Source organism: Pipistrellus kuhlii, unplaced genomic scaffold (genome assembly GCF_014108245.1).
Source record: "Pipistrellus kuhlii isolate mPipKuh1 unplaced genomic scaffold, mPipKuh1.p scaffold_m20_p_8, whole genome shotgun sequence".
NCBI lineage: Eukaryota > Metazoa > Chordata > Mammalia > Chiroptera > Vespertilionidae > Pipistrellus > Pipistrellus kuhlii.
Genome location: NW_023425584.1, coordinates 24,801,176 through 24,813,659, shown reverse-complemented (window position 1 = coordinate 24,813,659; position 12,484 = coordinate 24,801,176). Strand labels below are relative to the sequence as shown.

At 46.1% G+C, this 12,484-nt stretch overlaps 1 protein-coding gene across 4 annotated transcripts in view; it reads right to left on the bottom strand.

Annotated features, from left to right (window-relative positions):
• DIAPH1 (diaphanous related formin 1) overlaps positions 1-12,484 on the bottom strand; it is an 84,686-nt gene that overhangs the window by 2,853 nt on the left and 69,349 nt on the right. For all 4 annotated transcript variants that reach the window (XM_036425277.2, XM_036425278.2, XM_036425279.2 and 1 more), the window contains 8 exons: positions 10,957-11,051; positions 10,546-10,647; positions 10,087-10,326; positions 9,559-9,688; positions 8,768-8,892; positions 7,999-8,163; positions 7,741-7,876; positions 5,776-5,862 (listed from right to left, as the gene is read on the bottom strand). In XM_036425277.2, the coding sequence (XP_036281170.1) occupies positions 5,776-5,862; positions 7,741-7,876; positions 7,999-8,163; positions 8,768-8,892; positions 9,559-9,688; positions 10,087-10,326; positions 10,546-10,647; positions 10,957-11,051 (1,080 nt within the window). The remainder of the gene's footprint in view (positions 1-5,775; positions 5,863-7,740; positions 7,877-7,998; positions 8,164-8,767; positions 8,893-9,558; positions 9,689-10,086; positions 10,327-10,545; positions 10,648-10,956; positions 11,052-12,484) is intronic.

Below are 12,484 nucleotides of genomic sequence, written 5' to 3'. Positions count from 1 at the left end.
TCTCCGCTCTCTGCCTCTTCCCAGGCCCCGGGGGCAGCGTGGACACCACATGCACACAAAGACCTGCCTCTGTCTGTGGTGACAGAAGCAAAGACATTATAATTCAATTTCTTTTCTTTTTTTAAATATATTTTATTGATTTTTTATAGAGGAAGGGAGAGGGATAGAGAGCTAGAAACATGGATGAGAGAGAGACATCGATCAGCTGCCTCTTGCACCCCCTACCAGGGATGTGCCCGCAACCAATGTACATGCCCTTGTCCGGAATCGAACCTGGGACCTTTCAGTCCGCAGACTGATGCTCTATCCATTGAGCCACACCGGTTTCGGCTATAATTCCATTTCTACAAAATGTCTGAAATGGGCAAATTCATAGAGGTGGAAAGTACGTTAGCTGTTGCCAGGGGCTGGGGGTGGGGAGAATGAGGAGCCACTGCTAATGGGTATGGTGTTTCCTTTTGGGGTGATGAATATGTTTTGGAAGTAAGATAGTGGTGATGGTTGCACAACCTTGGAAGCATACTAAAAAACACTGAATTGTATACTTTACAAGGGTGTATTTTAGGCATGTGGTTTATATCTCAATTAAAAAAAAAAAGGAAAGAGCTGGCTGGGTCATGGGAAAGCTGAGTGGAGAAAGCAGCGCCTGCATTTTAAGGGGGCAGGACAGAGGAAGCCTGGCTCTCCTAAATGCAGACTTCATTCTTGACTGCATTCCTAACTGCAGGCAGCTGCATCCAGCCCGAGGGAAGGGGTCCAGAAGAGCAGTGAACAAAACACCCAGACAGCTCTGCCTTCTTTAGACCAGCAAGAAGCTCTAGGGAACGCAGAAGCCTAGCAGGGTTAGAGGCCCATGTCATCACCAGGGCTGTTAGCTTCTCTGCAGGAACGTGACCGCTATGTTCACACAGCAAAGGCTACCTACAGGTCAGCAGGGAGCACACAGCATGCCCACAGTTACCAACTTATAGGACTCTTCCTCCTCCTCCTCCTCCCAGGGGCACAAGGGGTTGTCTATTAAGAGGAAAAAGCAGAGTGAAGGCCCTGATGGACACAAGGCCCATCTGGTTACAGGTAGAAGGTGTATGACCTAGACTCCGGGGGCTTTCACACGAACCATTGCTTGATCGACAGGGGAGGGAAGACGTGTACTGGAGTGTGACTAGCATCGTCTCTATGTATATGCTTCTCCCGTCTTCCTTCTGTCTCTCGAGCAAATTCTTCCTCAGATCCACTTAGATTCCACTCTTCTCTGAAATACTCGCCTATCATCCCTATTTCCCGTGTCTGGAAAAGCAGTAATATCACTTTACTGCTCCTCTGAAGTTACTCTCCAGCAGTTAAGAAAACCTGCAAGTGTCTGCGTATGTGTAGACGTTGGAGTTCAAGTGGCATATGTCTCAAGCCTCTTCTCTCTTTGATTTCTTCCTCTAAACTAAGAAGATACTAAAATCAAGCAGTGTTTCCAGATTTTTCTAAATTAAAAAAGTTTCTGGTTATCGACTTTATAAAAATTAGGAGTGGATGGTAGGCGGAGAGAAGACCAACACCTCCCTTTTAAGCCTAGAGCAGAGATACTCTAGGGAGGGACACATGTGGCCTAAGGTTAACAGAAGAAATGAGAGCTCACCGAAACCGGTTTGGCTCAGTGGATAGAGTATCGCCCTGTGGACTGAAAGGTCCCAGGTCTGATTCCGGTCGAGGGCATGTACCTAGGTTGCGGGCACATCCCCAGTAGGGGGTGTGCAAGAGGCAGCTGATTGGTGATTCTCCCTCATCGATGTTTCTATCTCTCTATCCCTCTTCCTCTCTGTGGAAAATCAATAAAATATTTAAAAGAGAAAAAGAAAAAGAAAAAGAAAAGAAAAGAGAGCTCTTGCCCGGCTGGAGTGACTCAGGGGTTAAGCATGGACCCATGAACCAGGAGGTCACAGTCTGATTCCCGGTCAGGTCAGGGCACATGTCCAGGTTGTGGGCTTGGTCCCAGTAGGGGGGATTTGCAGGATCCTGGCAGCCGATGTATGGTTTTTTTCTTTCTCTCTCGATGTTTCTCTCTCTCTCTCTCTCCCCCTTCATCTCTCTGAAATTAATGAAAACATTTTAAAAAAGGAAAAAAAGAAATGAGAACTCTTGTAGGAACGAGGAACAGAATCGAGGAATCCTGACTTCCACTGTGCCTTCCGGGCCACGGTCAAGCTGAATAGCTTTTACAACCCAGAAACACTGACCTCTCCCTGCCCCTCCCTAACTCAGGTACTTGTGCTAGGAATACTGAAAAGTAGCCACAGAAGCAGATGAGCATTTTGACTCATGGTATCAGGGAGTATTATTAAGTCATAAGAGAACAGAGTATGGGGAAAAGGGAACAATCTTGAGACATTAGTCAAAGCTGAGGTCAGATTCCCAGAAGCCAGGGGTGGGCTAGGATAAAAACACCAGCAAAATCCACCATATAACACTAGAACAGATGAACCAGAAGAAGGTTGATGGCGTGGAAAGACGTTTATGAAACACAGGCTAGGAACCACTACTGAAGAGGAAGTGCTCTTGTTAATAAGCTTCCTCAGGGAAGAGGAAACTAGGACAGATGGGGCGATCATTACCATCCTAAAGAACTCATTACTGTCTCAAGTCTCCTAATTATAATTCCTGTCCTAATTTTACCAAAGTGGAGGGAGAATCGGAGGAGTATAGGAATACTCTTAACCTTCTCCAGACAGGTGGCCATCAGAAAACTCCCTGAAGCAATTTCACCACGTGCAGGGCTCTCCTTGCTGGAAAGTATGAAAGAATATTTCTGTCTACACAGAAGGGTTGCTGTCATCTGTTGTCCAATCACGTAGGCTTAGTGGAAGTAGTGGACTTGGCTTCGCAAAAGTTGCTACAGTTCTGGCTCTATCATTAGCCAGCCCTGTAGACCTGGGCAAGGTCTTATCTGGGTCTTAATTCTTTTACCGATGAAGAGGTTAGGTGCTAATCTCTAGAGGGCTTTAGCGTCTTCCCCAACTCTAAGTCTCTGAGTGTAGGTGGGGTCCTCAGGGAAGCAGGGAAGTGGCAGAGGAAAGGAAAAGGAGATGAATTTCTTTCTTCCCTTGACTTTTATCCCATGCGCAGATGGCCTGTATAAGAGGCTGCCATTCAGACATGGAGATAAAGTTGAGTCATTAAACCACAAGCAGACTCAATCATCAGCCTGAAAGAGTAGCAGCAATACAATCACATGGATTCTTCCCCTTGACACTCAAACCATTGTTTTTCCACACCCTGCAGAGCCCAGCAGTTTACATGTCACTTTTAATGAGCCAGCCCTGATAGTAACTCTCCTCTTCCAACCCCTCAATGCGTCTTTGTATACTGGTCACTCCCTCAGGTCTCCAGAGGCCAAATATTTTTTGGTAACATTCCTTTAAATTCTAGGGAGAAGGCTAGTGTCTTTGAATGGGGACAGCTGCCTCTCTGAGACGGAGGAGGCTGTGAGGCAGATCCGCGTGATAGTGCTGTTTTTTAGATCCAAGCAATTGGCCAGGAGGAACAGTCAGACACCACCAAGCACCAGTTAAGTCCAGCAGCCGCCAGGGAAACCACAGCCACCAGAGCCTTTAGAGTTCGAGAATCCTATGTCACTGTATTAAAAGATAATAAGTGGAAAGGACCCCAGAGGCCATTTCAGTCCAACTCTCATTTTATACATGAAAAAACTGATCCCCAGAAGCTTGTGTAAGGTAACCAGACTTGACCTGGGCCTTCGATCCTTGTTCCGTGCTCTTTGCACTCTACTTTGATGCCTAACCTTCTATTTACATTTAATGTAAGGTCACATCACTTTATATGATGTGAATGCACCCAGGTCTAAACAGCTTACCAGAGTAACTAGAAATGTCTCCCCTGAGATACTCCCTGATATATTCAGGTGTGTTCAGTGAACCCAGAGCCCAGAAAGATAAGGCTATAGGATGGAGCCAATTTAAGTACGTAGTTCTCATTTTCAACTGGTTTTTGCATCATCTCCTATTATAAGTCTCATCAGCCGCAGCTCTAGTCCCTCTTACCCTGGAAACAGTGCTTTAACTGATTCAGATCCTCTGCTGAAAACCCGCTTCCTCTGCCTGGGAGTCCTGGTCTTCCCACTGGGAAGAGTGGCGCATGGGCCTCCCCAGCAGAGGGAAGCTGTCTGGCTGTCTGTGGACAGGAAGCATCTGGGATTCTAGCAGTTCCACAGGAAGAGGCTTAAAAGGGAATTCCCCGTCAAAAGTCTGATACAGGCTGGTGCTTAGCTGAGAGGATACAGGAAAAACAGTGAGATGCAATGTGCTTTTGTTTGGCTAGAAATGCTTAATGGAAGGCCACATCACCTTATATGGTGATTGGGAAACCATGTCACAGAAGCTCAAAGACTAAACACAAGCAATACTACCAGCTTCCTTCTCTACCAAACACTGATCTATGGACTAAATGCTCTGTCCCACCCTATCCCCCTCTCCTCCCTCTAGAGAGCCTGTACCCAGAGGATGCCAGAACAGGGGTAAGAGGCATAATTAGAGTTCCTCCTGTTACGTCACAGAACGGAATTTCCCTCTGGATATTCCCAGTATGGGTAGAAACAGGCAGTTGGTCATTACAGATGAAACTCACAGTGACCTACAACACTTGGGCCAGGACAATGAGTTTACATGAGTTAGCATTCTCTATACCCTGATCCTCGGGTTCTTCTCCAGGCTCTGACAGGTACAATATGCCCTACAGATACCACTGTGTCAATAGCTAAGCGCTGGCCACAGCAAACTGCACAACTCCTCCTCTTTACAATAACCTTAAAGTAAAGGTCATATCAAACAGACCCACAAATGTACCAGACCGGGAATAAGAACATAGCTCCAACTCCCTTAGAAGCAGAAATCCTTAATGATGCCTTTTCTGTAATTTCCACCCTTCAACCTAGAAAAGAAGCCATCATTCCTAGTCCCAAATGCTGCAGGTCAATACCACCCGAGGGGTAGCCGAGGCTATATCTTCTGGACTAGTCTGCAGGCCACTGTACACTTCCTTCAAAGGAACTTACTCGCTGATCCTTCCTCATACTAATGCCTAGATCATTTGTTCTCCTACCTCCATAATTCTTCTTAGAATTCTAATGGCTCAGCGTAATCCACTTAAACCTTCTAAAGGCGGGGAGGGGAGATTGCAGGGGAGTCACTGGGGAAGGGCAAGTGCATTAGGGGCTGACTGCACCCAAGGAGAAGGCAGTTCTCAGACACAGCACACTGCTGCCCGCGAGATGCTCCTTTATATCTGGGGAAAACGATGTCCAACCTTCTCTGAAGGATTTTATATTTTTTATTAGTCTCTATCTCTTCTGCTTGTGAAGTTGAGAGTAATAAGACTCCTTGCTTATTTTTGCTTTGTGTTTCCTACATCTAATATAGTTTTGATTTGGGTCAACTTTGTTCATACACTCAAATGCCCTCCTAAATCTCTGACCTGCACCATGGTTAGCTTGCTCCAGGTAACAATTTCACAGATGGGAGAAATGCAAGAATAGTCAAATGTAAGTGATCTGCAGACAGTACCTCAAAAGCCCTAGTTCTCTAAATCAGTACTTTCTAACATGGGAGGAAGAGAACTACACAATCCACTTCAGATGCAGAAACTATCCCGGGAAAGTTTCTAAACCCTTAGAGCATGATTACCCGCCGCTCTTCAGCCCAAGACAAGCAGGACCAGGAGTAGAGAGGCCCACCCCTTTCACCAGGGGAAAGGCTCCATTTGCTTACTTACCCTGACGGGGTCCTCTCTTCCGTCGGAATGCTGCACCTGACTGCAGGGCTTCCAGGAGACTGTCCATCACACCTGTTTCATCACCTTCTGTTATGAACAAAAATGGAGATGTAAGCTCTTCAGCCCAAGCAACATGCATGTGCTGAGCCCCACACAAAATGCATGGCGTCTGCTTGGCTTCCCCTCGCCCACAATAGCCAGGGGCTCAGCACAGAGGGCTCAACCCCAAGCCTCAGCCTATACTTGCTGTGTCTGTCTGAAATGGTTCAAACAAGAGGTTTCATTGCCTACTAACCACCGCAAACCTTGGGATATTTTCCTGCAGTACCCTTTCCTTCCTATCCCAATCAGGACAAACACAGGGAATTGCAGAACTGCCCAACTCCAAGACCAGGATACAGACTGACACTGGGATTATGAAATTAGCAAGGAACTATATAATTCTCTATTCCAAAGTATTTACTCCAATTTACATAAACCTTTCATGCAGCACCTGGTTCCAGTTTCAGAGCAGGGCGGAGAAAAGATGAGAGAACAGACCAAGAGTACATTTCACTGAAGTACTGCCCCCAGTGGCTGCATCGTCCCAAAGCCAGCTAGGTATTTAAGAGAAACATCCTGACTGGAATACAAAGAGTTAATGTAGAATCCTCTTTCCAGCCTGGCTCTGTTTCCATGGTAACAGCTCAGGATGGAGAAATCTGAAACTGCGAAATCCCAAGGAGCCCGAGGCTGCCAGCTACAAGGCTAGGCTCACTGCTCCAAGCGCCACCTGCTGGCTGAACATCACCAATGCAGCTGACCTACATTTCAACCTCATTTGCTTGCCCTGGGCATCCCAGGGCCTTGACAAGGTCAGATGTCACCTCATGACTGGGTACAGCCCTCATACCTGGACAGCTGAGCTGTACATTTCCCTATTACGTCCTAGACAGTACCTGGGGGCAAACCCTAGGTGCCTGAGGAAAATGGGAGAAGGTCAGTATTTGCTGTGGGCTTAAATAGCATTACTAGAATAGTTTGTGGCTTATACCCAACTGGGATACGGGCAGAGAATTGCTTCCCAGAAAAGTATGAAAAAAAGATGAAATGTTCTTGCTGCTTCAGGTCCCTGATATTACCACAACAGGAAATGCCAAAGAAAGCCCCCGGAGCAAGAGGTATTATAACAGAGCAGCCCTGGCCTCTTGTGCTCGGCAAACACTCTCATTCTTGCCAAACCCGGCAGCCCTGGAACTCCTTCACTCAGATGGCTCGCAGCCTCTCAGGTTCAAGAAGGGTGGCATCAGCTCAGTGCCGAGCACAATTTCCGCTGGAGCAGCCAGAGGGGGGCAGGGAATCAGCAGCAGGAAAGAAGCGGAGACAGGAAACAGAGGGCCAGTAATTGAGGCCATATGTTTCAACAAAGCCATGCTTCTGTAGTAAAACAGAGATTCTGTTGGAGAAAGAAGAGGGTGGCCAGGCCCCCTGCCCCCTTTCCAGAAGTTCAATCCGTTTACAACCTGAAAGGTACATGATTGTGCTGAAGTGCTTGGGACACAGTAGTTAGTGAAATATGCAGAAAGGGAGGGAAAGCCACCATGAACAGACAGAAGCAGAGCCAGGAAAACATTGTGGGGAAAAGAACAAAAGATTTAGCAGAGGGTATGAAAGTAGGCCAGAGGCACTTTGGACAGGCAGAAGGAAAGAGTACGAGTTACAGCAATCCTAAAATCACTGGGGAGATGAGACAATGCAGAAACCAGCAGAGGAGAGGAGAGGATTTGAGCCTGGAGAATTGGCTGTGCATGCCACTGAGTCGGGGTGAAAGTCCAGCATCGGGGTCTTGGAGGGAGAAGGCTGCCAACTATCTCTTGCCAGGAGCTGAGTTCAGACATGAGCTGTTCTCTCTGGCCTCCAGATTCTAGACAGAGAAGCCTTCCAAATGTTCCTATCTCAGCCCATCAGGCCTTCTCCTCTTCTTACCTGCATTCATGTCTATGAGTTGCTCTCTCTTCTGCTGCTTCTCCAGCCGCTCCTTCTCTGCCTTCTCCTTGGCTAGTTTTGCTCGCCGCATCTTTTCCTCGGTCTCCCGCCGCTTCTGGTTCTCCTTGACGGCTTGCTGTGGAGGAAACAAATGAACACATGGGTATGCATGCACTCACCCGATCGCACACCCACCAGCAACCAACCAGAAAGTGAAAAATGTTCCCAAGACTCAGTCAGCAGGCATTCCGTGCTCACCACAAACATATTCTTAAAGTTGTGGAGATCCATGAAGAATTCTTCCACAGACACCTTCTTGGGGTCAAAGAGGAAGTATTCGCCCAGCTCCTTGTAGAGGTTCTCCATGTTAGAGTGCATCATCCGCAGCTTGTTATACTGCTCCTGCGCATCCTTCACAAAGCTGTGCAGCTACGGAGTCAAGGACCAATGCCAAGAAGCAGACCCACTTCGAAGCATGCTTGAGGATGTTCAATACAACGCTATTTTTCTCGAGGCAAAAGCCAGAAGCAATCTATATATCCACAAAGGGGTTATGTTAAATCACTTATAGAATAGGAGGTGGAAGTTAAAAAGAGTTTGTTCTGGATGCAGCGCTGTAGAAACAGGGCTAAGACAGATTGTGGGCAAAAAGCAGTACAATGCACACAATGCAATTTTTGCATCAAATAAATTCATGAGATGCAAATCAAAAAGAGTGACAGGAGGATACTTCTGGGGAGTGGGGAGGGAACACCTACGTGTGCACGTGTGTGTGTGTGCACGTGTGTGTGTGTGTGTGGTGGAGATGGGCAGAGGGCAAGGGATCAAGGGGGACTTTTAGCTCATCTGCATGGTTGGCTTCCCCTACCATAATAATGGAATGCTTTCAAAAACTCTGTTTTTAATGAAAATAAAGTTTTTAAGAGTGAAAAATTGTGTATCACCAGATATATACTATTGCTCCTCCCTCTTCCCCCAAGTTCTATCCCTTGCTAGGGGGCAACTCCTTCCTTTCAAGATAGGATATAGTCATTTTTTCAACAAACTTGTCTTTCTCATCTGTGGCAGCTGGGAAATTCTGAACATCACGTTCCACATCAGAAATTTGTTTCTTCATCTGATCTAGATTCTTTTGCAAGTTTTCAGCAGAAACTAAAGGAAACACAAAAACAGACAGGAAGAGCTTACTAACTCATGTCTTAAGACCGTCAGCCTCTGCCCTTCAGGGCACAGCTCCAGTCTACACAGAGAGCTGGTATTTAATTATTTTAGTTCTCTTATGTACTGTCTAGTTGTTCCTCACTTTTTCCCAATAAAACTTTAAGTTATTTGATGATTGAGTCTAAGCTTCATTTAATTCAACAAAAATCTGTGACATCCCCTGGAGTCCTGCTTTCATTTATTTTAGAGAACAGGGTTTGCAGGAAGGAGTCATATACAAAAAAAGAAATCTGTTCCCATTCTACTGAATGCTATTTTTTGTTTATCTAATTTCAGGATGGTGAGACCTAGTTTTTGTTAATCTAATCCAGTCTATGTTTTCTGAATGAGAATAACCATTGTTCTAAACTAAAAAATCTGCCTTTCTTCCAGTTGTGGTTGGTGTTTCCCTAGGAAGGCTAAGAGTGCTTCCCACTTCTGTACACAAGGACAATCTCTTGTGCCTGATACTCCTCCCTTATGACTTACACACCATGCCTATTCCCACCTAAAACAGCCTGCACTGAAAATCATCTAAAATATAGACTCTTATTTCCCTCCCCCTGCAGAGATTGGTGGGGCTTGGAAGTGCCTTCTAGTTTAATGCAACCTGCTCACCTCGGCTGGCTTTCTCCACATGGGCAAGCTCATCTGGAAACTTGAGGACATCAGGATAGTCATTCTCACATAACTCAGCCAAAAAATGCAACAATGTCATCTTCTGATCTGTGGATTTGGTGTCTCGAAGCTTGGGGAAGAGAAGAAATTTTTTTTTAAAAGTTTAATATTCTTTTTAAAAATATATATATTTTATTGATTTTTTTTACAGAGAGGAAGGGAGAGGGATAGAGAACCAGAAACATCAATGAGAGAGAAACATCGATCAGCTGCCACTGGGGATGTGCCCGCAACCAAGGTACATGCCCTTGACCAAAATCGAACCTGGGACCTTTCAGTCCGCAGGCTGACGCTCTATCCAGTGAGCCAAACCGGTTTCTGCGGGAATAGAAGAAACTAATACGGTCCTGACAACGTTAGTCCAAGAAATGTAGTCCAAGATCACCTCAGGCCAACAGTAATTGTCACACTGGGCTCACAGCGGCTAGCAGCCTTCCCTTCTGCCACCTGCCTAACCCTCTGGCTCACCTTGCAGAGGAAGCTGATGTTGAAGCCGAAAGCGCCGGCATTCCTGGAACCAGCATTCATAAAGTTGCCGACAAGCAGGGTAATCTCCAGGAGGCTGGAGAAGCTCTCGCTCTTCCGCACCTCCTCGCATGCGGCAGTCACGGAAACAATCTCCGGCTTGATGTTCTCCACTTGCTCATTGAACAGCAGCTTGAAGAGGATGGCACTGAGGCGAGGCCGCAGGCGGGGCACAGTGCCCATCTGGGGGGAGACAGCAGCTTCGTTAGAGCCAGCAAAGACAGAAAAGTAAGAAAACATGACAGGCTTGAGTCACCTAGGGGAGGATAAGAGTTCCAGCGCAGGGAGGAGAGAGAGAAAGATAACTCAAAACAGACAAGAGGCAAGGAGTAAGGAGCAAGTGCCCCAGCTGCTCTCAGGAGGGAGTAAGGGGGTCAGACAAGAGCCTGTCGCCTCACTCACCACCACGCCAAACTGTTCCGACTCTGCCAGATCATCATATTCGTCCTTCATTTCGGAAAGCATCTTCAACTGCTCTGGCTCTGGCATCTGCTTAATAAGGTTCTGAAAGGGAGAAGGGACTGTCTTAGTGTGAGGGAGATAAGATGACAACATGAGCCTCTGTCAGGCCTTCTCTCTGTCCAAGGACCACTAAGAAGGCTAAGAAGGAAACATGAGCCTGTGGGGTGGGGGCAGAGGCAGCTAAAGAGGTGGCAGGACTTCTGAGAAGTAGACCAGAAACAGCCTGACTTGCAGAGACGGAAGCTTATGCAAAGCATTCTTTCAATCAACAGTGCCAGAGGAGGATCCTCATCCTCTGAGCAGAGAGGAAACGAGGCTCGTGCCCAGTGATGCAAAGAGCTTGCTCCTTACCTGGATCATAGACTCAGTCAGAACAGCCTCATTCACCTCCAGGATGACGTTCTTAATCTCTTGATAGGGCATGCGGAAGGAACCCAGAAAGATAGCTGCCAGAAAATGAGATACAAAGACATGTTATCATCTCGACCCCCTTCCAGCTCATCCTACAAGCCTTTGCTGGACAATTTTCCTACCAGTCAGTGTTTTTTGAAGTCACTATCAGAAACCTCCACCAGCTCCACTGCTTACGTAGTTCCTGATCTCCTGAGTCCATCCAGTGTTTAAGGTTCCCACCTCCCAACTTTCTCTCATTAATCCCTGCATTGATGTCACATACGAGCCGCACTGTTCCAAGCACTGCATTCTACAAACTCTGTGACTCTTTGCTTTGCTCCCAGGAAGCCTTTGATCTCCTCTATATACATCAAAGATGTTCGCCCCATCTATTTTAGTTCCACACTCTCATGACTCCATCCTCAAAGCCTAGAAATGCTCTGATTCTTAATTTAACTGCCATATCCCATTTCCTAACAAACACTTCCTATCCTTCTAGCTCTCTCACTCACTATTCTCTAAAATGGAAGAGCCTGCCCTTTCTGTATTCCTCCTTCCCTCCCTCTCTCTCCCATTCTCTCTCTGAAGAGAGCTGATCATTCCATTTTCTCTGAATGTATCAGTTCCCTTGATAGTCTATCACTTCACTCTTTATTATTCTCATTTCTAATACCCCTATTTCTGTTCACTTGTTTCCTTCTCCTTCCAGTCCCTGTTAATACAGCTTCTGATTTTTCTATCCTTATACTGGGCTGATGGACATGAATGTTAGTGAACACTACAGGTCAGAATCTAGGAATTTGTGATGGCATCAAGGATAGCTGAAGCCACAGAGCTGCCTAGTAATCCTTCTAGTCTTCCTAGTCCATAGTGGCTGTCTTTGTAGCTCCACTAAAATGTTCCCATCCTCCAACTGTCCCACCCCTTCCACATTAGTTCTAAGAAGACCTAGCTTCTCTTAACTGAAAAATTGAAGCCACTGGAGAAATTACTTGCTCAGCTTTCTCTTATGCCACTTGCAAACTAGCATTAGGGACCCTCAGATGGAGCCAGACAATAAAAGGCTGGGGTAAGGACTTTGGAATCATCTACAAGAAAACTATGCCAACACTTCTGTAAGCTTATCAGCAACTATTCCCATGTATTCATCCTTTCGGTGTGTTTCACTAGAGCAGGAGGTCCTAATGATCTTTTCCATCACCTTACATACATACTCAAGTTTCTCCTATCTTTAAAAACAAGCAAAATCAAAACCCTCCCTTGACCCAAAACCCCTCTCTAATTATCAACTTCTTTCTTTCCTTTACAACATTCTAAAAATATGTATATTGTCTCCCACTTCCACAGCTCTCAATTATTGTCTTGTCCCCACAAAGTCAATGAAAAGATGACAATCACTTAATGAATGTTCACTCCATGTGAGAAATAGTACCTTAAACACAATCTATATACATAATTTCATTTAACCCCATTCCTAATATCCCTT